The sequence below is a fragment of the Bison bison genome, unplaced genomic scaffold (genome assembly GCF_000754665.1).
Source record: "Bison bison bison isolate TAMUID 2011002044 unplaced genomic scaffold, Bison_UMD1.0 scf7180017864260, whole genome shotgun sequence".
In the NCBI taxonomy this organism is placed as follows: Eukaryota; Metazoa; Chordata; class Mammalia; order Artiodactyla; family Bovidae; genus Bison; species Bison bison.
Genome location: NW_011494832.1, coordinates 99,628 through 123,527, shown reverse-complemented (window position 1 = coordinate 123,527; position 23,900 = coordinate 99,628). Strand labels below are relative to the sequence as shown.

General features: G+C 37.4%; 2 protein-coding genes across 5 annotated transcripts in view; one reads left to right on the top strand and one right to left on the bottom strand.

Annotated features, from left to right (window-relative positions):
• The first annotated feature begins 12 nt into the window (after nt 1-12).
• PSMC2 (proteasome (prosome, macropain) 26S subunit, ATPase, 2) lies at nt 13-13,315 on the top strand. The gene is made up of 12 exons (XM_010848073.1): nt 13-174; nt 1,863-1,900; nt 2,413-2,494; nt 3,580-3,679; nt 7,922-8,053; nt 8,456-8,528; nt 8,902-8,997; nt 9,669-9,833; nt 10,709-10,796; nt 12,570-12,772; nt 12,869-12,965; nt 13,052-13,315. Exons 1-12 carry the CDS (start codon nt 105-107, stop codon nt 13,207-13,209), a joined length of 1,302 nt encoding a protein of 433 aa, XP_010846375.1. The 5' UTR covers nt 13-104; the 3' UTR covers nt 13,210-13,315.
• A 6,346-nt stretch (nt 13,316-19,661) lies between these two features.
• SLC26A5 (solute carrier family 26 (anion exchanger), member 5) overlaps nt 19,662-23,900 on the bottom strand; it is a 36,353-nt gene continuing 32,114 nt past the window's right edge. For 2 of the 4 annotated variants that reach the window (XM_010848067.1, XM_010848069.1), the window contains 5 exons: nt 22,891-22,998; nt 22,542-22,547; nt 21,729-21,929; nt 21,060-21,114; nt 19,662-19,846 (listed from right to left, as the gene is read on the bottom strand). In XM_010848067.1, coding sequence (XP_010846369.1) covers nt 19,662-19,846; nt 21,060-21,114; nt 21,729-21,929; nt 22,542-22,547; nt 22,891-22,998 — 555 coding nt within the window. The remainder of the gene's footprint in view (nt 19,847-21,059; nt 21,115-21,728; nt 21,930-22,541; nt 22,548-22,890; nt 22,999-23,900) is intronic. The other 2 variants (XM_010848066.1, XM_010848068.1) reach the window with 1 other exon arrangement.

Sequence of the window (23,900 nt, the reverse complement as noted above, 5' to 3'; positions counted from 1 at the left end):
AGCCGGCTTTACTTCCGGTGAGGAAGGGAAAGGTGGGGGCACCACCGGAAGCGAGGAAGGTGCTGTGTAATCACCGAGGAGCTGAGGTATTTGGAGCCTTTAAAATGCCTGATTACCTCGGTGCTGATCAGAGGAAAACTAAAGAAGATGAGAAGGACGACAAGCCCATCCGAGGTCAGTTGACTCAGGCAGGGGCTCCGGGCCGCGTCAGGACCAGTCTTGGCCCGGCGTGGGGGGAGGGGAGTGGATTCCAGGTTGTCGCTCTGTCGCTCGGTCTGGTGCGGCAGCCGGGTTAACCGGCTGGTCTTTTCTATTCCCTCTTTCAGCCCCACGTCCTCTGTTCATCTTTCGCTGATCGAAATTTTTATTCACATGCAGCTCTCAGGTCTTGAAGAAATCACGCACTCCACTTGGTCTTGCAGGCCTTGAAAAGTTCCCCGCCTGGTGGTGGTTGCTTACCTGGACCCTCTTTTCTGTTCCTCCGCTCCCTCAAGTGACAACTTGCTGCTATGCTATCCCTGCATAGCCAGGATCCTGAGACATAACTGTAAAAAAAAAATTTCTTTGACTAGGTAATGCATTCACATGATTCAAAACCCAAATTGAAAAGCGTCATCCTTGACCGCAGCCATCTCTCCACAGAGGAAGCTGATGTTGCCATTTTGCCTCATCTTTCTGTACATTTTCTATGTACATACAAGCAAGTTTGCTTATATATTCCTTTTCTATTTTAGAAAAGAAAAAGCATAAATGTACATCTTGACTTTTAAAATCTTAGTATGTTTTAGGAATTAGTTTATATCATTATATAGAGTCAGTGTGAAGTGTATAGAATCCAAATTATTGGACTTTCAGTCACCTATGAGTTAATCATCATTGATGGACATTTCGTTTTCTTCTAATCTGTTGGCCATTATAGAGCAATGAATAACCTTGTTCATGTAACTCTTACCACACGCACGGACACAAGCTGTGAGGTAAGTTTTAGAAATGCAGTTGAATTTTTTTCTTCTTTGACATTTTTATAAACAGTGCGGATTGCTCTCCTGAGAGACCATACCACTTGACCCCTCACCTGCAACACTTCCGTTCATGATTTCTTTGCTTTTGTACTCTCATGTTTATGCTGTTTTGTTTCTTATAGGTTATTTAAAAATGTTCTTATGGTGGTTTTTCGTTGTTGTTTTTTCTCTTAACTCTTTCCTTTCTGAACAAGTTCAACCTCTTGTAGCACCCTTTCTTCTTAATAGTCACCCATCCCTCAAAGAAGCGTTTCCTCTCCGCTTTCATCTCACTCTTTTTCCGTGAAAGAGGTGCTCAGTCACCCTGTGGAAAACTTAGTCGTTGATTTAACATTTCATCTGTGTATTTCTCTGGATAAGTTATAATTCTATAAACATATTAACAGGTTTATCCCTTGGATACAGTTATAACTAATGGGTGTGGAATTTTTTGTGTTTCTAAATCCATGTCTTACTTTATCTTAAAGAAACACTGAGGCTAACATTCTTTCAGGTGAGAAAACTGGTGCTCAGAGAAATTAAGTGGTTTTTCCAAGGTAACTTAGCAAATGCATGACCCTGCTGGGACTAGTGCTGAAGTCGTTTTGATTCTTAAAGTCTTTGGGCTCTCAGTTCTTGTTATGTCATATCACTCTGAAGCTGTTTTATATAATGTTAAGAATTTGCCTTCACCCAGTTAGATAAAAGTTCCTTGAGTCCAGGAACTAATTGATGGTTATATTTACATCACTACAACTTTGCACACTTCTTCTCAGTTGACGTAGTTCGGTTTGAATAGAAAAGAATTGTGAGCTCAAGTTTCTTTTGTTTGAATTTCATGTATTATCTCTCTTCTTTTAGCGCTGGATGAAGGGGATATTGCCTTGCTGAAAACTTATGTAAGTCCTTTCAGTATCTACAAAATACAGATGTTTTATGTTGAAGTTAGGACTCTTGTTGGTATTGTCTTTCCAGAATAGTTAGAAGAGACTTTGAGCAGTTTAATCTTCACTGAAAAATGTTATATATCTACAGTTTGTATTTAGAATAAATCAGAAGCTTATACATTATTTTTATACTATTTGTAATTAAAGTGTGATACTCTATGGAAAGATATTTGAAATAATTTACACAAACATTTACTATATTGAAAATGTGTGAAAATGAATTAGCTGAAATGTAAGTTTTAATGCATAGAAATGGGCCTCAATTTTAGATAATTTCAGGCACCATGTTCATTTGTTATCTTGCACGATGGTGTGTTGCCTGCTTGGGGGGTTCAGGAATTGTTGTGAAAATGAGAAACTACTTTCATTTTACAAGCTTTAGGACAATAATAGCTATTACAAGTGTAACTTAAAAGTTTTTGTTAATATAGTTTAATAAATTGTTGATATCTTTTATCTCCTAGGGTCAGAGCACTTATTCTAGGCAGATCAAACAGGTTGAAGATGACATTCAACAACTTCTCAAGAAAATTAATGAGCTCACTGGTATAAATATATTTTATTCCTGTTTCCTTTCTGTATATGTAATGGTTTAATTATATCAAAGGAGCAGAAATACAAATGTTACTCTTTAATCATACATTTTTGAAAGTCATCCTTTACCAAAAACTATTTATTTGCTACAAATAAATGTGCTATTCCTCTTATAGTTTGTTTTCACTTTAAAAGCCAAAATAGAATTCTTCCATAGAATCAGGCCCAAGTTCCATATTAACCACAAAAATCCATTAGTGAATATAATGGACATGCCCTAATAACTAATACACTCTTAAGTTTTTATCATTGTTCCTTTTTTCTTTCACTTTTTAAAGTTTTTTATGTCTACTGTTAGTCATCTCTATTCTACTCTTAATTGCTAACGAGGAGTATTATAAAATCCAGTCTTCCAGATTTAAATTATGTATTATTTCTGCCCAAGTGTGTAAAGCAGTATATGTAACTTTATTTTCACAGAGAATAAACTAAAAAATGAAGTGTAAAAAAAAAATTCCCCTTATCTGTTAAGAAATTGCATCTCATTTAATAATCTCTTTCACTATTTCTACAAGCAAGTTTACTGCTTAGCAATTAAGAAACATCATCCTTTAAGCAAGTAATGTTTCTGTTGGTCAAGGCCAAGTTCCATAGACTCTAATAAACAAGTCAGAATTTCTTGAATAAAAATATAATCTTAAAAGGTATTTATTGCTTGAAGTAAGCAGACTGTGCCTAGTAGTTGGAAACTTTTCTTCTTGAGAACTTGAGTGGTGAAGTTTTATAGTATTTGACCTGCACAGAAAAATGTCAAACATGGCATTACATTTTTGGCCTATGTGTACTTTGGGGTAGTAGTTTTCACTTGGGGTGATCCCCTAGGACACTGAGCAATATCTGGACTCTCTTGATTCTCCTATCTTGAGGGGGAAGTGGCGCTAGTGATGTAGTGGCTGGAGGCCAGGGATGCTCCTAGCCGTTCGGGAATGCACAGGACCACGCCAGCAACCAGTTACTCAGTCCGAAATGTTACTATTGCTGAGGTTGAGAAAGCTTGCAGTACATTTCATTGAGTTTTGTGATCTTTCTTTATGTAGGTATTAAAGAGTCTGACACTGGCCTGGCCCCACCAGCACTCTGGGATTTGGCTGCGGATAAGCAAACACTCCAGAGTGAGCAGCCTTTGCAGGTTGCGAGGTATGCATAGTGGTCTCTGGAAATTGATTTTTTATCTGTACTTTTGAGTATAAGGCAATAGTTCATAAAGAATTTTTATTCCATATTCCAAGTAAATAAAGCTTTCTCCAAAAGTATCTGGGGTTAAAATTTTATGCTTTTAGTAATAATTCAAGAAATAGGCAAAGACATAATCATATAAAAGATTTAAATGATATAGGAAAATACAGAGCAAAATACAAAAACCTCCCTTTCCTTCCTCACTGTTCATAAGAGATGATGTTCAGGCATCAGTGCTCCTTTGAACACGCATGTTAAACATTTTTCTGTGTATGTGCATACATACCTATAGCATAGCTTACTAGAAGTGGAATGGGGACAGAGGCATTTACCGTTTTGAAATGTGTGGAGAAAAAAATGGTTTGGCCAGTTTAAACTCTTAACCAAAAGGTTTTGAGGGAAATGTATATTTGCCTGATCAGTGTTAAGATATGTGATTATTGATTTCTACACTTTTGCCATTTGGGCAAGAAACCCAGCTCACTTTAATTTGTATCGTGCTAATGACTAGTATACCTAGTTCTTACTACTTATTAAACGTTGTTTTTATCTGTGATGCTGGGCTCTCATGTCCTTCAGTGTGTAGATTTTCTTGAAACTATTTGTGAGTGATTTCTTTCCGTTTTCTTGGTCTTCTGTTCTGGACTTTAGTTACTGATACTGGATTGTTTAGATATGCTAATCTTTCTTTTCTGCTTTTCTGTGTCTTTTTGCTCTACTTTTTCGTGGTCTTTTCTTAACTTTGAGTCCATGTATTGATTTTGTTCCCCCGCTCACTTCACTTAAGTTTTTAATTCCTGAGAGCTTTCAGTGTATATGTTTGGTTGCTTTTTGAATGTCCTGTTCTCATATCATGGTCATAATATGTTGTCGTCTCTAAGGAAGCTAAGGCTAAACTGGAAGGTTTCTGTTTCCTCTAAGATGGTTTTTCTTTTTTTGTTTTTGTTTTTTCTTTTCTTGTTTGGTCTTTTTAAAAAAAAATTATTTATTTTAATTGGAGGCTAATTACTTTATAATATTGTGGTGGTTTTTGCAATACATTGATATGAATCAGCCACAGGTGTACATGTGTCTCACCATCCCAAATCTCCCTCCCCATCCCATCGCTCTGGATCATCCCAGTGCACCAGCTTTGAGTGCCCTTTTCATGCATCAAACTTGGACTGGTCATCTGTTTCACATATGGTAATATACATGTTTTAATGCTGTTCTCTCAAATCATCCCACCCCTGCCTTCTCCTACAGAGTCCACAAGTCTGTTTTTTACATCTGTGTCCCTTGCTGTCTTGCATATAGGGTTGTCGTTACCATCTTTCTAAATTCCATATATGTTAATATACACATATTATACGATACAGAATTAATATACTGTATTGGTGTATTTCTTTCTGACTTATTTCACTCTGTATAATAGGCTCCAGTTTCATCCACCTGATTAGAACTGACTCACATGTGTTCTTTTTTATAGCTGAGTAATACTCCATTGTGTATATGTACCACAACTTTCTTATCCATTTGTCTGTTGATGGACATCTAGGTTGCTTCCATGTCCTGGCTGTTGTAAACAGTGCTTCAGTGAACACTGGGGTACACATGTCTCTTTCAATTCTGGTTTTCTCGATGTGTGTGCCCAGCAGTGGGATGCTGGGTCGTGTGGCAGTTCTATTTCCAGTTTTTGAAGGAATCTCCACACTGTTCTTCCATAGTGGCTGTACTGGTTTGCATGGTGTGTGTCTTTTATGCTAGATGTCTGATAATCTTTGGGCTTCTGTTTTAGTGGGAGGCAAAAAAGCTGATAGATGCTCTAGATTCAGTAGTGAAGCATGTCTGTCCTAAACATCACTGTAGCTTATATGATTGAATGCTTAGTTGGGGAGCCTTCAGTGTCAGTATCTTTAGATCTTTTCACTTGGACGGTCATTTTTCCTAGAGAAGTTGTCTTCTGTCTCCTGTTGTTTCCAATCTCCAATATTTTGGAAGAACAGTGGAGGTAGGGGTCTAGGGAATGTCAGCAGCGGGTTCACTTACGTTTAATTACCCTTCCCCTCTCACCTCCACACCTGCCTCATTTTCAGTCAAGTTAGCACCACCACTACCACCCTCCTACCACTTGCCCCAGCATTTCTTGATACCTTCTGATTTACTCTCTGCCGAATGTTTTCACTACCTCCAAACGAAACCCCAAACACATGAACTGTCCCTATTCCCCTTTCTCTTTGGACATGGCAGCTACTAATCTACTCTATCCGTATGGATTTGCCTATCCTGGACATTTCATGTAAACGTAATCATGTAGTGTATCACCCTTTGTTTCTGACTTTGGCTTCACATGATGTTTTAAGCTTCATTCGTGTTGTAGCTTATATCAGAACATCATTCTTTATAGCCAAATAATATTCCAGTCCAGTTTCTCTCTTCATCGGTATTGTCTGTTTGGTGAGACCTTGTTCTCACACTTCCCACTAATTCTTTAGACATGATTTCATTTAGTTTTCAAAAAAACCATTTATGACATGGATCAAAGATTCTGTTTAGTAAGACCAGTGTCTTCCCTTGGACTGCCTTTCCCCTGTGTGTGGACCGTATCTTACTTCTCTTTGTGTCTCATAACTGTTTGATGGAAACTGGACGTCAATTTTGGAACTCAGATTTCCCCTTTCCCCAGGGTTTGTTCCTGTTCTTGTTTTGAAGTTTTTTGGTCAGCTTCTTGTTATCTCCAACTGGTAAATGCTGCTTCAGCCAGTTGATGTTAAATAACTGCCACTGATTGTTTCCAATAAGTGCCCTGTGGGGAGGGCATCTGTAGACAGTGAACTCTGAGTCAGGTCAGATAAAAACAAATCTTGAGAATGGGGCTTTTTAGCCAGCTGTCACACAGGTCAGGAGTTCTCTGAGGTAGGGCTTTTGGAGGAGCTCCATTTCTTCATCCCTGCCTTCCCTCAGGGAGGCTGCTTGTTTCCACCTTTACTATGTCTGGGAGGCTGTTGCCTTTCAAGTCTTCCGCAGAGGTGGGGAGAGGGTTATGGGATTAAAGTGAGTTTAAATGCAAAACACTCACTGTTCTTACTGGGATTTAGCCTTTTTTTTTTTTTTTCCAAACCTGTAGTTAATTTCCAGAATTCTGAGAATGTTGATTTGGACTGTTTTTGCCAGTGTTCTCTTTGCTTTTAAGGATGAGCAGGTTTTCAAAACTCCTTACTTCAATGTTCTGCATGTTGAGGTCCCTGTATATGTACTTTCTCAGCTGAGGATTAAAACTGTATCTGTGTTGGCACAGTCTGTTAGATAAAGTAGTGATGGATACTTTGTATAAAATTATACTTCCCTGGTAGACTTTGGCTCATAACAGAAAACAGAGTCCTGTCCACAATTTATGCTGCAAGGACAAAGCATTCTTTACCTTACTCTTAGCTCTGCCTAAATGCACATTCCAGAGACTATTTTGTATTTCCCTGTATTTGTTGTGATAGCTTATAAGCTTTTTCTCATATAAGTTCTGTTTGTTTTTGTGTTTCTTCTGTAAGCAGATAGTATAGCAAATAGGGAATAGATTACTTTCTCCTGTGATGTATGCTGCTGCTGCTAAGTCGCTTCAGTCGTGTCTGACTCTGTGCGACCCCATAGACGGTAGCCCACTAGGCTCCTCCATCCCTGGGATTCTCCAGGCAAGAACACTGGAGTGGGTTGCCATTTCCTTCTCCACCTGTGATGTATGTGGGATAGCAAATTTACCTTCACCATAACCCATAAGAAGAAATATATTTAAGTTAAAAATAGCAGCAACAGTAAAAATGGGTTTGAAATATAAACTCAGGGAAAAATGAAAACACTTATTACATGATATGACAAGATGACTATCTTTTAATAAGAAAAATAAAAAGGAGAATACCTGAAGATACAGAGGAGTATCACTAATAAAGGGATATAGTTATGAAAATCAAGAAAGGGAACTTCCTAATTATGAACTATTTGGGATTAATTTTCCAGGGGTATATATCCTCTGAAATTTTACTGGCTTGACTAAAGCTGAGCAGACCTTTGGGATTGAGCATGTTCTGTAGAGAAGGATCCTTAACAGTGGCCCAGTTTCTGCAGTTACACCTGCTCGGTAGTGTACTGCTTGCCCAGGAGAGAATCCAGTTACTTCAGTTCATGATTAGTGGTTCAGGTTCCTTACTCTAATCAAGCCTTTTGCCATGTTAGATGCACAAAGATAATCAATGCTGACTCAGAGGACCCGAAGTACATTATCAATGTGAAGCAGTTTGCGAAGTTTGTGGTGGACCTCAGTGATCAGGTAGCACCTACCGATATTGAAGAAGGGATGAGAGTTGGGTAAGATTTCTATCTATAGTAAATACTCATCTTTGATTAAAAATGCCATGTCACATTCACATCCTTGACTTTCTTTTGAGTGAATGAACTGGGTGTCATGGAATACCAGGGGGTAATCTAGTAGATCACTGTGGTTGAACATCCTTTCTTCTGCATCTGCTTCCTGACCTTCCACCCCTACTTAGCCTTTCATGGCCTCAAATGTCAGTATTAAAGTAAGTACAGAATTTTAGAGTTGAGTTTTCTGGTCTATTTAAGGTAACATGGTGTAGGTGGAGGAAGCACTTGCCCTAGCATGGTTATAAGGACTAAGTGAGTTAATGTAATTAATGTATACAGAACAATGATAATTCAGTATATTTTTTTGTATGTGTTAGTGAGGATCTTTTTTTATCTCTTTAGTGTGGACAGAAATAAGTATCAGATTCACATTCCATTGCCTCCTAAGATTGACCCAACAGTTACCATGATGCAGGTAAGAAACTGCGGGAGGGAAAAGGAATGGCATGAATTTGAATACAATTGCATTCATCTCAAAAAGTGTTGAAAGTTTTAATAAAAAATATTAATGTGTGCATATATACTGAAGAGTTGCCAACATTTTAAAAATAATTTTTCAGATGAGAAAGTCTTTATCAGTCTTTTACTAGTTTGTCTCTCACTTAGTGTTATAACAGTAGTATAGCTTGTGAGTCTAGGACACTGGCAGTGTATTCAGTCTTTATTAAAATTCTTACTTGGTGTAAGTCTTGATTTTTCTTTAGGGTATTGGGTCTGCTGTACTGGATAGAACAATTAGTATTCAAAAGCGTGTGGCTCTATGTTGTACACTTTCGTCCTTCTCATAGGTGGAGGAAAAACCTGATGTTACATACAGTGATGTGGGTGGCTGTAAGGAACAGATTGAGAAACTTCGAGAAGTAGTTGAGACCCCACTGCTTCATGTAAGTGGCTGAGACTGTTGCTTTTTAAATTTTTTTGTACAAAGATATGACAGCCTTTTGCCTACTGTGCAGTAAAATTCTGCCTATATATTCATTTTAAATATTTTTATTTTCTAAATAAAAAATTTTGATGGGGTAGAGGGTAAAGGTGTGGAGAATTGTTAAGTTCCAGAAGAGAAGGCAAAAGGATTGAGCAGCCAGCCCTATTCAAAAAAGGAAAATCTATTTAGAGTGACAAAGGAGGTTGAGATATAACCTTTATAAGTATGTTAAATATGTTATAGGTAGGTTATTATAAAAGAAGCAGTGTGTCTTAATGATATCAAGAAGAAATGGGCTTAAATTGAATCAAATTAAGCTTAGGGGATAATGCAAAAAACCAAGATATTAAATATGAGTTAATACTTTTGTTATTTAAACACTTTTATTTCTTTTTTAATTAGGGGGGAAAAGTGTTTTTGTTAACCCTGGATAGTAGGAAATCTTTAAAAGCCATTCAGCCTTGGGTATTAATGAGTCTGGATCTTATGTCATAGAATAAGTAAAATTCTTATTTAGATCAAATACATAAATTGTGGACTTAATAATTTGGTTTAAAAATACTGATGTAGAGATAGTCCTGTTTTTATTATAGAGAAATAGTAAGTGTAAAAATTATGTCTCCATCACAGCCAGAGAGATTTGTTAACCTTGGCATTGAGCCTCCCAAGGGTGTGCTGCTCTTTGGTCCACCGGGTACCGGCAAGACACTCTGTGCTCGGGCAGTTGCTAATAGGACTGATGCTTGCTTCATTCGAGTTATTGGATCTGAACTTGTACAGAAGTATGTTGGTGAGGTAAAGTAAATTGATCATAATCAAGGAATATGTAGCTCTATGAAAGATTTATAAAGCATAGATGAAATTAAAATGGTGATTCCCCATCGAAAGCTTGAGACCTGAAATGTTTTGACTGATGGATTGTAATTAGTAGTTAGAAGTCTAGAAGCCACTAGTCTTCCCTTGTAGTTAGCTGGAAATAAACAACTGCTTAACATTTTTAATCAGTATGCTCCCTACTGAAGGGCACCATTTTCTACAGACTTGGTTTATAAGATAAATACCCCAGTAATGCCCAGAGAATGTATTAGAAAGTATATTCACTTCAGGGGCCGTGTTTTATGTTCTTTTGATAAAGAGACCAGAGATTGTCTATATATGTGTGTGGGGGGTGGTGTAGGTACACATACAAACAGACATGTTTTTTTCATTGGGGAGTAAGTTTAGGGCTGAATATATTACATTAAAACATTAATGTTTAGTATACTTACAATGAGAATTAGAAAAGGATCTCCATATGTGGAGATACACTTTTATTCTTTGATCAAAACTTACAAATCAAATTCAGTGATCAGAAATGCCAAGTGATCAGATTCTTTCATTTCTTCAAGTTTTATTGATTGAAATGGTACCTTTATTCAATTATGTTAATTTGATCTCTTCAAGTCTTAAAGTTATTGACTATTTAATAAGTACAGAATCATGAAATCACTTAATAGTGCTTTAAACCTAGTGAGATTAATTTGATGGACTAGGTAGCACACATTAATCTTTGTGAAAAAATTTTAGGTGATGACAGTTGAGGATACTTGTAGGAAATACTGAAAAGGTTGAAGCATAACTTATTAAGATTTTAAACCAGGTCTGAATTAACAAATTATTTTTTTCATTAGGGGGCTCGAATGGTTCGAGAGCTCTTTGAAATGGCCAGAACAAAGAAAGCCTGCCTTATCTTTTTTGATGAAATTGATGCTATTGGAGGTATGAATGGTATCTCAGAGAACTTTAAGACTGAGTTTCATGAGGATTCTACAGTAGTATGTGTGAAGGTCCCTAATACGTTAGTCTTGTTTGAAATTTTAATTCCAGCTCTGTTATGAGCTTTGGCACATGAGAGCTACAGATCTAATAGTAGGACTACACATAAAGGGGAAAAGCATTAAATAGCATTGATATTTCTCAAAGTCTTTATCTTTGAACTTGCCCAATTTCATTCACAGAACTTGTATTTTCACACTTTGGCAACTCCTTACTTGAGATACAGCTTCACTTAATTGGATCAGAAAGCAGTTGAGGCATAATTTAATTGGTAGTAGTTCATAAAATGTACATAAAATAATATTACTGGCTTCATAGATTTGATGAAATACAATATTAGCTGTGCGATCTAAACAAGTTGTCTTAACTAACTCTGAGCTCCAGTTTGCTTCTCTTATAAAAAGAATAATTACAGCTTTATTTCATGGGTTTTTGAGAAGCTTAAAGTAAGTAAGAAATGTGGTGGACTTTGAAAACTCTATACTGTTCTATTGTTCCTTGGCTGTTGTTATGTCTATACAAGCAATAGTCCCTGTTAGCTGCAGAAGTGTTATATCACTAAACAGCTGTGATTTAATGAACTCACTGACAAAAAAAATATAGTGGACACTGTACCAGTGTTTGGGGACTGTGGTTGTTAGCCTTGCTTTTAGACTCGATGGGTGTTGTGGGCTTTGGACATTCTTTAGTAAATGTTCAAGGGCTGTAATTTGACCCATCTGTAGATGTGGTGTGGTGACCCTGATGTCATTTTTGTAATACCTTTGGAATAAGCCTTATGATGTGAGGATGCTCTGAATCTGTGGTTCCAAAGTGGATTTTATATAAAACTATTAGGGTGAAGGTGAAGTCGCTCAGTCGTGTCTGACTCTTTGTGGCCCCATGGACTGTAGCCTACCAGGCTCCTCTGTCCATGGGATTTTCCAGGCAATAGTACTGGAGTGGGTTGCCATTCCTTCTCCAGGGGATCTTCCTGACCCAGGGATTGAACCCGGGTCTCCTGCATTGCAGACAGACGCTTTACCTTCTGAGCCATCAGGGAAGTCCATATTAGGGTACAGTTTTGTATAAAACTGTATTAGGGTACTAGAAGAAAATACTGGGATTTTGGCTCATATTTAATCTCATTTAACAATTTTTCATTTTGGTGCTTGATACTGTACATAATACATTAATGCAACAGTATGTATTTGTACAACTTTAAAATGAAAATATATATATTTGGAGGTCTTGTTTTGTGGTATTCTGATTGAAATGAAGGCAAGTCTTGACACTATAGAGTATTCTAATGTATCCAAATTGGTGTGATAGTAAGCTGTTACAGTTCTACTGTATTATGGATTTAGCCATATTTTTGAGAGTTTTAAAAAAGCATGGCATTTTCTTACATATAATCAAATACCATTATAGTGCTAAAGTTTGCATGTATTTTTGTTACCTAGTCCAGGTGTATATTGTGTCAAATAAAAGAGGTGTTCTTGAGTGACTTAAAAACCAAAATTGCTTAAAGAAGATTTAAAAAAAATACTTATTTAAAGGAACCTGTGTTAAATAAACCTATGATGAACCCTTTTAATTAGTTTTGTGTAAAGCAGGCTGTTCTTACAGAATTTACTTACAACTGAGAGGTTCCTTTGGGCTGGAGGGCATGATATTCCCCAGAGAGTGCTTCTCTGAGTGAATGTGAAGATCATGTCTTTCCTCCTGTCTTCTCAGGGGCTCGTTTTGACGATGGTGCTGGGGGTGACAATGAAGTGCAGAGGACCATGTTGGAACTGATCAATCAGCTGGATGGGTTTGATCCTCGCGGCAACATTAAAGTGCTGATGGCTACAAACAGACCTGACACTCTGGACCCAGCACTCATGAGGCCGGGGAGACTGGACAGGAAGATTGAGTTTAGCTTACCTGATCTAGAGGTGGGAACATCATTTCACTGTAGAAAAGGGATTCTTGACATTTTTTCCTTCCTGTGCTATTTTCCACTTTAACATTGTTAATTTCCCTATTTTCAGGGTCGGACTCACATTTTTAAGATTCATGCCCGTTCAATGAGTGTTGAAAGAGATATCAGATTTGAATTGTTAGCACGACTATGTCCAAATAGCACTGGTAGGTGGAAACGTCTTGCTTCTGTTTTTTGGTCTGTCTGTCTGGGCTGCTTTATTTAAGCCTGTTATTTTCTTTTTGTTTGAAAGGTGCTGAGATTAGAAGCGTCTGCACAGAAGCTGGTATGTTTGCCATCCGAGCACGGCGAAAAATTGCTACTGAGAAGGATTTCTTGGAAGCTGTAAATAAGGTCATTAAGTCCTATGCCAAGTTCAGTGCTACTCCCCGCTATATGACATACAACTGAGCCCTGGCGGTGTTTGCGAAAACACTTCTTTTCATTGGAATCCTAACCGTATACAGATTTCTTAATAACCATTTCACACACAAAATAAATGGTTTTCAAAATGGTATGCTTTCTTCCCAGATGTCTTTTTTTTTTTCTCTGCGGTACAATAAAGGGTGATATCTAATGCCATTCGACAGAAAAGCTGTTTTTTGACTCACTAACCATTTAAAGGTTCCAAATTGTAAAGTGCTCACTCTGACCACGTGTGTTCTAGACATGCTGGCAGGGTGCTGTACCTACGTTAGCTCACTGTGTCTGCCACTATATCTGCCCAGTGAGGTGGATTTAACAGATGCAGAATTTTCCTGCCTTGTTTCCTTGTTGCAGAGCTGAGATTCGAGTCCACGTTTAACTGCGCTAGCACTGATGATTCTAGGCATAATACTTTTCTTCCTTCATCACAGTGGCCCATCAAGGCACATGTTTCAATAGTTTTTTTTTTCCTACAATGTTGAATAATAAAGCTTTGGCTAAACTTTGTTTAAAGTGTAAGAAGCATCTGATGTAATGTGTTTTGCTTTGCCGTGTAAGTCGATTTCAAATTAAGGATTGTTGATATTAATGACTAGCAAAGTAGTAAATTAGAATAATATATAATACATATTATTATATGTATTATAATAATTTCATTTAGAAAATCCAGAATTGGCTTTATACAGAAAAGTACTTATTTTCATTTTATAAATTTAATGGTTTAAAATTTTGGTAAAGCTTCCATAAGAATTCTGGTCTAGGAGTATTAGCCATTAAAAATAATTCATTTAAATCAGTTCTAATGAGGTGGATGAAACTGGAGCCTATTATACAGAGTGAAGTAAGCCAGAAAGAAAAACACCAATACAGTATACTAACGCATATATATGGAATTTAGAAAGATGGTAACAATAACCCTGCGTACGAGACAGCAAAAGAGACACTGATGTATAGATCAGTCTTATGGACTCTGTGGGAGAGGGAGAGGGTGGGAAGATTTGGGAGAATGGCATTGAAACAGGTATAATATCATGTATGAAACGAGTCGCCAGTCCAGGTTCAATGCATGATACTAGATGCTTGGGGCTGGTGCACTGGGACGACCCAGAGGGATGGTATGGGGAGGGAGGAGGGTTCAGGATGGGGAACACATGTATACCTGTGGCGGATTCATTTCGACATTTGGCAAAACTAATACAATACTGTAAAGTTTAAAAATAAAATTAAAAAAAAAAAGAATTCTGGTCTACACTGAAGTATTTCTAAAATAAAAGTTGTATTAGAATCCTAAACAAAGCATTTTAAAATTATTTCATGTACCGCCACCACCAAATTCCCTCCCTCTTTCACCACAATAACCCCCTTCTGTGCCCCTCCCAAACACTGAGACCCAAACACAATAAAATTTTTATTGTAGTTCAGTATTCACAAGTAATGCAAAATAGAGATGGATACATTGTAATTCACAAAAAAAGTTGACAACATAGAAAATGCTCTAAGTGTTGCATTGAAATCTTTAAATAAGAAAATTTTTAAGCAGAAAAATTAAAGCCATTCATTCATAAAATCCAGCCAGCATCCTTTCTCTTTTCATTATTGTGAACTTGATCAGAAAAGCTTTTTTTCCCTAAACCTGCTATAGTCTTCAGGAAGTATGAAGTAAAGTGAACCATTTCCAAGTGATGCTTGTAATACTAAAGATTTATGTTTTTGTACTGTTTTGATCAATGTATGCATTTAGAACACACTAAAGTCTTAGCACTTGTTCATATATCACCACAAACATCAGATGCACCAATTTGAAACAGCTCAAGTTGGATATGTGGTACTCAGGCTGAACCTGTTACAGGTTCTGAATAATCTTGACATCTCTGTTACATGATGAAAATCTACTGGCCACACATAAAATCAGTACACAATGAATTATTTGAAAAAATATGGGTGTCTCTGCCCAGACACATGCATGCAGATAGCATCAACACTAACTAGAGTAGCATGTCTGTATTCCATTTAAAAAAGAAAATACGCACTGGTAACTCCCTCCACATAAAATATGTATTTGTGTGTACAGACACATGTTTACACGTGTATCAGCATGCTGATAGAATACAAAGGATTTCTGACTTCAGAAAAATACTGTAGTGACCTTTTAAATAACATTTTAAAAACGTGATTAGATTTATACAATTTAATTTCCACAAAGCTCAGGTTCATTGGTTAACATAAAGCTGAAATGCTATATACACCAGTACAATGAAAAACCTGGTAAGGCAAAGTGGATTTTTGAGATGCTCAAACTATATTAAACCCAAGTCAAGAGAGCAGGCAAGTTACCTGGTGGAGTCCTGGCTTTTGAACATTTTGCTATGGGATTTGAAGGAATTAAAAACCATTGTATGCATTTTGGTCAGCTATATGTTTGGAGAATTAGATACTTTTGTCAGTCCTCAAACCAACTTTTATCAGCATTCAAACCACATTATCAAGAACCTACACACTGAATCCTAAAAGCATTCCTAAAAGGTACAATAACAAAGGACCAACAGCATTTTTGCACTCACTAAAGCATACAGTCTAACACCAAGGAAGTTGGGTTTGATTTTAGGATTTAAACTGATTAAAAGGGTGGGCTTCTTCACCATCATAACCTTCCTTCCTCATTCCCACTCAAGGGCACCTTCCAACATCAACACACACCTGCCCCCTGGGGGGCAGACTCTCAGTTTGCTACCCTCTCCAGTCACACGAGAGGGCGGTCTCATTTTCTCAACATGGACCTTTGTAGGCAGGCATCTCCTTTCTCTGTCAGACAGGTACAGGTAAGGATGCAGGACCAAATACAGGGAGTGGATATTTTAGATGTTACCTGAAAACTACAAAATGAGCTCGTAGGGCTTGCAGAGGATCCATTCCCTTCACTGAATCTCACTGCAGATGAGACTCGCATTGAGATCCCACTCTCAGCTGCTATATGATTGTACAGTCAGTGTCTATGACACGAATGAGGAGTTTCCTGGGCCCTGGTTCACAATTGTTGCAAACGTATTCCATCCAACTGTGAGACAGAGATAAACCATGGTCATATTGGCAGAGGATTTGAGAAAGACAACTTCACTATCTGGGACCTTCCTGAAAACAAGGCGTTCCCATACTGCCATAAAATATAGTAGTCTAGTCCCTATATCTGGAGAAGGAAATGGCAACCCACTCCAGTGTTCTTGCCTGGAGAATCCCAGGGACGGCGGAGCCTGGTGGGCTGCCGTCTATGGGGTCGCACAGAGTCGGGCATGACTGAAGCGACTTAGCAGCAGTCCCTATATCTATCAGTATGGATTATGCTCTTTCATAGGGCAATAAGAATCTGAATTTGAACCTGGGCTGAAAAACAGAAACATACACATACAGACATAGAAGGATACACAGCTTTTAAGGTCCAGAAAGAATGAGGTAGAGATAAAACTTGATTGTAAGTATAAAAAGGTCAGGAAACTTCCCACTATATGAAATAACCCAAAAGATTCCAAAATATTTACATATAGATTACATTTTGAAATGCATTCTTATGTTATCAGAGGCATGCAGAAAAACACACTTTTCCTCAGTAAGACTTCAGTGTTTTTTATGTACATGGTAGAATTCTCTTCAGAGTAGGTTAAAAATTAAAGGGCAGAAAAGTTAAATACAAATTTGTAAGCTATGGATGGTACTTTTCCTGTATACTACTTGCAGTCTATCACCAAGACTTGAGTATATGCTGTGTGTAAAGCAGTTATTGAAAATTAATGCTAAGATTATGCAATAAAATATTGTGTAACATTATTTAAAATCCTTGAGCTCTACTTTAATGGCTGAAATGATCAAGCCTTTATACAAAAGTTTCCAGTGTAAGCTGAGGTTCTACAACTACATGCTCTTTCAGAAGGCAGATGTATTTGATCTTCTGTGTGATGAGTGCAAAGGAAACAACTGGATGCAAATTTAATTTCACTCTAGATCTAGATACAGTATCAGTTATAAAGGAGGGGGACTACTTTGAATTAAATTAGTAAAGTCATTGAGAAACCTGATAGGAGTTAAAGTAATAAACCATAGGGTTTGGTTTGGAGTAGACTCATGTTAATCTAGTCCTTTCCTGATGTACTTTTCTCCTCAAAGTGTTTTCTTCCTGAAAACTAAAACAAGGAGTCAGTAAGGAAACTCATATAAAAGATAAAACATTAGCAGGAAATCTTAGCAGATGAGGCTTTAAGCAGATTGGCTAATACTTGTGCTGTGATTTGGAGTGACCTCGTGGTTGGAATTATAGGAGCAAGAACTTCTGATGACATATGTTGGCTTCAAGGTCTCCTTTTGAACAGCTATAAAGAAAAATGCTTGAAATAGCTTTTTACTCACTCATCGGCTAAAACTGAGTTTGATGAAGAATTAACTGATAACTCTATGGACTTAGAAGGATAATACTCAGTTATCTGTATGGTTATAGATAACTATACAAATCTAACCAGGATTTGGTTAGATTTCTAAAATACAGGGTCCTGAAGGCTACTTCACTATTAGCAGCAACAGCAAAACTTCTATGGGGGGTCCTACTGGCCACAGGTGTGATGATTTGAAAACCAAAAAGAATAACTATGATAGACTGAAAGACATTAAAACTACAAAAATTCATGAATCTATAATTATACCAAAAAAGAGAAACCTAAAAGAACTTAATCTGTCATCATCTATTAAACCAACTCCTTACTTTGAAGTTGATAATTAAGCATAAAAAATAAAACATTTAACCTGGATTTCAAGTAAGAACTATATTTAAGGATGATCAAATAATTCAAGTTGAGAGAAAATTACTAGGAAAGAATTAGAGAAAAAAAATTCACAAACCCTTAATAAAATTGCTGATTAAGGCAAGAACTATTACTAAACGTTAAAAATCCTGGGTGAATGGCTAATGGAGAACTGAGCATTCATTCAATGCTAAAGGAACCATACAGATAACTCACTAGTCACAAAGGAGAAAATGTAATTGGGGGATGGTTGTCACATTAATCCCATGATTTATTTTAGCCTCATTAATGGTAGATCAACAAGATATTATTTGTTTTCTGTTGTGATGTGATTTGAAGCATGTGTCTCATCTATGATATATTCTAGCAAAAAAATGTTTTATTCAAATTCATGAAGCCTTTAGTTAGATACAACTTCTAGATTATAGGTAGTTCAGGAAATGGAGGGACAAGCTAAATAACATCTTGAAAAAGCAAGTGGACACATTCACAAGATGGGATTCTATACAACTGCTCCAACTCCCTTTAACAAGTCCATGTCATAAATAAAGGGACAGTGCTAGGTTAAGATAGACTTCTGAGACTTAGAGGGACATGACCATTTGTAGTGTAAGGTCACAGACTGAATGCTGCTGCTGCTAAGTCGCTTCAGTCGTGTCCGACTCTGTGCGACCCCATAGACGGCAGCCCACCAGGCTCCCCCATCCCTGGGATTCTCCAGGCAAGAACACTGGAGTGGGTTGCCATTTCCTTCTCCAATACCTGAAAGTGAAAAGTGAAAGTGAAGTCGCTCAGTCGTGTCTGACTCTTAGTGACCCCATGGACTGCACCCTACCAGGCTCCTCCATCCATGGAGGAGGGATTTTCCAGGCAAAAGTACTGGAGTGGGGTGCCATTGCCTTCTCCGATAGACTGAATACTAGCTTGGATAAACCAACTACAAATGTGGGGACACTTGGGGAACTTTGAATATGGTTAGAATGAGAAAGCAGAAATTGTGGACTGAAAAAAAAAATAGGTTACAGAACACTACATAGAGTATAATCTTATTTTGGTTAAAAGATGTAAATTATATGAATAGAAAAAGATCTGGAAGAATATGCATTAAAGTGTTAGCAATAATCTTTGGTGGTAATGTAAGGTTCTCCTTATTTTTGTTTATCTTTTCTAATTTTCCCCAATGTACTTATACTGCTTCTATTACAATAAATAGTTATTTTAAAAGAAGAACTTCTAAAAATTGTGAGTTCACCACTTTCATGAGGTAACTGATTACAGAAAGTCTGTAGATCAACAAGAAGAAAAACTAAGTACTATTACCCATCTGGTGACGGCATATCTGATTTGTGGATAAAGTACTTAAATAAATTTTTAAGTGCTTGGCTCATAAAGATAATACTAAAAAGTAACAGAAATGTCATTGAACAATAAAGGCAGGCAAGAGGCCAACATTTTTGAAATAGTCAATTAAAAAATACAAGTAAGATACATCTTGCTGTGTGTCATTCACCCTCCAAATCAAGCCTTGACTACTAGTATTTACCCTCGGTGGCGGGGGTGGCGGGGTGGGGGACAACGTAGAGTCTAGTACTTAAAGCATGTAGGTTAATAATCACGAGAGGCTCATACCCCATGGCAGGCTGAATTCCTCGCCTAGGCCTCGGGAGTGGCGTTGGGCTCGGAGTCCTCCTGGGGAGGAACAGCCGAGCCTTCCTGTTCGGCAAGCGCTTCTCGGGCTTGGCTGCCTAAGACTGCATCGTGAATGCTGTGAAACAGCAGCTCCAGTAAGGCAGGATTTTCAAAGAATCGATTTCGAGTGAGGTCATTCACAACTTGGGCTATAAAAGAAAAAGGGAAAGTTAGCCCACACTCTGGGTGTCAGTCTTAAACATTAAAAAAAATAACACTTTCACATAAAATATTAAAGTGATATAAAGTAAAAAATCTCACCCCAATACTTGTCCTCATGACATCACTCCCCTGGTCAAGGAAGCCACTTTTATTATATTCTTGTGTATTCTTTCAGTATGTCTTTATGCAGATGTAAATGTAAGTATATATTTATTTTATTTTCCATTACCCAAAAGATAGCATTATCTTTTGGTATGTATGTGTATGTATATATGTGTATCTATACACATATATATAATTCTGTATTTTTTTTTTACACTTAATCTCTTCACTCATATTTTTTTTTTTTTTACCATTACACAGTGTTCTATGTATGGTTTATTTAACTGGCCCCTTCTGTTTGACACAAATTGATTTTGGCCTTTTGTTTTTGTATACTGTGATGATTAATCATGTAATGTGTCATTTTGAGTGTGTGTAGCATATTGCTGGATTTTCTGGGTTAAAGGTAAAAATGAATTTGTAATTTGGAAAGGAAATGCTGGTCTGCTCTCCGTAGAGGCTGCTGCAGTCTGCACTCCCACCAGCAATGTCAGGGTTCCTATCCTCCACAGCCAGCCCGCAGAGCCTGCTGTCAAACATTTCCGATTTTTGCCATTCTGGTAGGTGAAAAGTGAAGCCTTTATGTGGATTTAATTTTCAAGTACTCTTTTAACCAAAATTTATATTAAAAATAGCAGGCATTGCATGGTAAAACACTTAAATGATTTTATATAACTTTGTTATGGCAGCCATTAAAAACATGATTACTAAAAAAACCCACAACTCCTTCACCATGGTCTACTAACTCCTTTCCTCAAACTCCAGTACAAGAAGCCTGCCGCAAGTGACCCAGGAACGTTAGTGCCTGTTAAGTGGCTAATTTCAAAGCTTAGCTTCAGAGTAATTTTCAGAAGAATAATTTTCATTTTCACCAAAACTAAAATTAAGGGAAAATTCTTCCAAGTGTAGTTATTAAAAAAAAGGAAACAAAACCAAAATGTTAAAATGCCTCCCCCAAGGATGCAAAGAGATGAAGTTTTCTCTTCATGGATGCTGTTTAGTTTTTTTATAACAAAAATTATTATAAATAAATGTAATATAAATTCTGTTTCATAAATAAATAAATAAAATGCCTCCCCATTCTAAAATTGTACTCACCACTGCATCCTGCTAAATATACATAAATACCGACATCTCCATATTCTTTCACAATCTGTAAGAACGTTGAAATAAAGTTTAGTTTCTCTCGACTCTGTGAGGTGTCAAGAGAAGTTTCTTTCTACTAATATGTATTTAGTGATATAAGATGCTCTGGTTCATTCACTTGAGCGACTTTGCTTCAAAAATTATACATTTTGAACTAATCATTTAAAATTTGCCTTTTGTTTGATTTTTATATCAACAGTGATGACTTGGAACATTGAAGAATTCTTGTTAAATTTTATTCAGGTGTAATAAAATCATTATGGTAATGACTTTTAAAAAATCTTCTCAAAGTGATATATACTAAAATATTTATAGATTATATGATGACTGAGATGTGCTTCAAAATAAGAGGAGGGGAAAGTGAGTGTGGGGGATAAACGAAACAAAATTGGCCATGAATTGATAATTGTTGAGGCTGAGTGATGGTTACAGGGGGTTCACTATACTCTGTCTTTACTTTTATATATTTTTGTTCTTTTAACAACAAAAAGTTGAAAAACAAAAGCAACAGCAACCAAATTTTGAGAGCTGGAAACCCTAGTTCAGTTTTCTGATTTAACTGATGGTGATTCTGGGCACAGAGATATTATCCTTAAAAGACTCCTTGAAGATGATGCTTACCCCTGCCAGAGTTTTTACACCAACAGAATCAATAAAATTGACTTGCGTAAAATCCAGAATGATGGTGTGGATGTTATCCCCTGGGGGCATAAATCTTTGCAGTTCCTCAGGAAGTGTGCTCTTGATGACTATTGGGGGGTACTTTATTTCATTCTCGTCTTCCTCAGGCTTGGTGCCATCTTCTCCATCTACTTCAGCATCCTACGTCAAAATCAAACCAAACCAGAATTCTATAAACAACTCATATTTTGGTTCTGAGAAAGATTTATAAGAGGAAAATTAGTCCTTATATTCTCCAGTTTCTATTATAGCAGATCTCTTCTACATTACTCACTATATTCCAGCCTTGTCTATGACAAAAAAGGATATGTACACAATATTCAATTTTAGCTATTTCTTTATTCTTCCTTCTTTTCCTCTATTGTCCAATGAAACCACTTTCTTTAGTATTCATATCCATTTTCCTCTCACTTCTAAAATAGTCTTATTAATTTCAACATGACAGATCACAGTTACCATAAGACCAAACAGCAAAAACCAGTCTTTGAGGTTTTTTTCTACTATCAGCTGAATGAATTTCTGACAAAGTAATAATAGTAACATTTATTATGCAACCAGTCCATTCTGAAGGAGATCAGCCCTGGGATTTCTTTGGAAGGAATGACGCTAAAGCTGAATCTCCAGTACTTTGGCCACCTCATGGGAAGAGTTGACTCATTGGAAAAGACTCTGATGCTGGGAGGGATTGAGGGCAGGAGGAGAAGGGGATGACAGAGGATGAGATGGCTGGATGGCATCGCTGACTCGATGGACTTGAGTCTGAGTGAACTCTGGGAGTTGGTGATGGACAGGGAGGCCTGGCGTGCTGCGATTCATGGGGTCGCAGAGTCGGACACGACTGAGCGACTGATCTGATCTGATTTGATTTTCATTTCTAAAAATCACGTTTTCCTGGCTCCTATCACTACTTATTTCAGAAGCATTCTCATAACTGACCTTATTATGTATTTTTAATATATAAAGGATACTTACCTTATTTCTAAGCTTTCCTATTTTAGGGACTTCATGCCGTGTTAAAAGGTGAGGGGCATGCAGATCAAGAGTAAAGGGGGAGCACGCAGATCAAGAGACAAAGGAAAATTGCAGTGAAGGGACTACTCACCACTTTGACTACGGTCGCATTGGCCATGTTGGCATTTCCAACTTCCTTAGCATACTTCCTCATCGCCTTTCTTCTTGCTCCCATTATGAAGGCTGGGTTCACTCCAGTCTTTACAGAGGGCAATAAATGCAAAAATCACTTCTTGCTCCCAGAATCCACCCAAAGCAATTAATCTTTAATCCTCTCCATCTGATTGTTTTCTATGCCAAGTTATCACCCTAACCCTTGCTCTCCCTCTCCCTCAAATGCCCTGAACTGGGTTACTCCCTCATTAAAAGAACATTGGTAACTTTTCTTATTCTTGGTCTTGATTCAAGACAGCCAGAAGCTAAATATTAAAGAGAATTTTAATGTAGACCATTCTTTTAAGGTCTTTATTCAATTTGTTACAGTTCTAGTTCTGTTGAAAGCTTTGGTTTTTGGCCACAAGGCATGTGGGATATCTTTACTTCCCGACCAGGAATCGAACCCACACCCCCAAGCACTGGAAAGCAAAGTCTTAACCCACTGGACCACCAGGGAAGTCCCTAAAAAGATTTTTAAAGTAGTGTTTTTCAAACTTAGATCTCTCAGACTTTTATATTTAAGAGACTGTGGGTTGACTGGGTGGAGAAGGCACTGGCGACCCACTCCAGTACTCTTGCCTGGAAAATCCCATGGACGGAGGAGCCTGGTAGGCTGCAGTCCATGAGGTTGCTAAGAGTCAGACACAACTAAGCGACTTCACTTTCACTTTTCACTTTCCTGCATTGGAGAAGGAAATGGCAACCCACTCCAGTGTTCTTGCCTGGAGAATCCCAGGGACGGCGGAGCCTGGTGGGCTGCCGTCTAAGGGGTCACACAGAGTCAGATACAACTGAAGTGACTTAGCAGCAGCAGGGTTGACTGGGAGGTTTTCCTCTTTAGTAGATAGTGTGGGGTGGAGTACTAATCATGACCAAAGGAATCCATGTATTCCCAAGAATAAGAAACTTAATTTTTTTTCTAAATATTTCTGAAACAACTATATG

Bases quoted from the DNA above. Each gene is read 5' to 3' on its own strand.
- PSMC2 (XM_010848073.1), top strand. From the start codon at position 105: ATGCCTGATTACCTCGGTGCTGATCAGAGGAAAACTAAAGAAGATGAG. The intron at 9,834-10,708 runs GTAAAGTAAATT...TTTTTTCATTAG, and splicing joins TACAGAAGTATGTTGGTGAG to GGGGCTCGAATGGTTCGAGA. The intron at 12,773-12,868 runs GTGGGAACATCA...CCCTATTTTCAG, and splicing joins TTAGCTTACCTGATCTAGAG to GGTCGGACTCACATTTTTAA.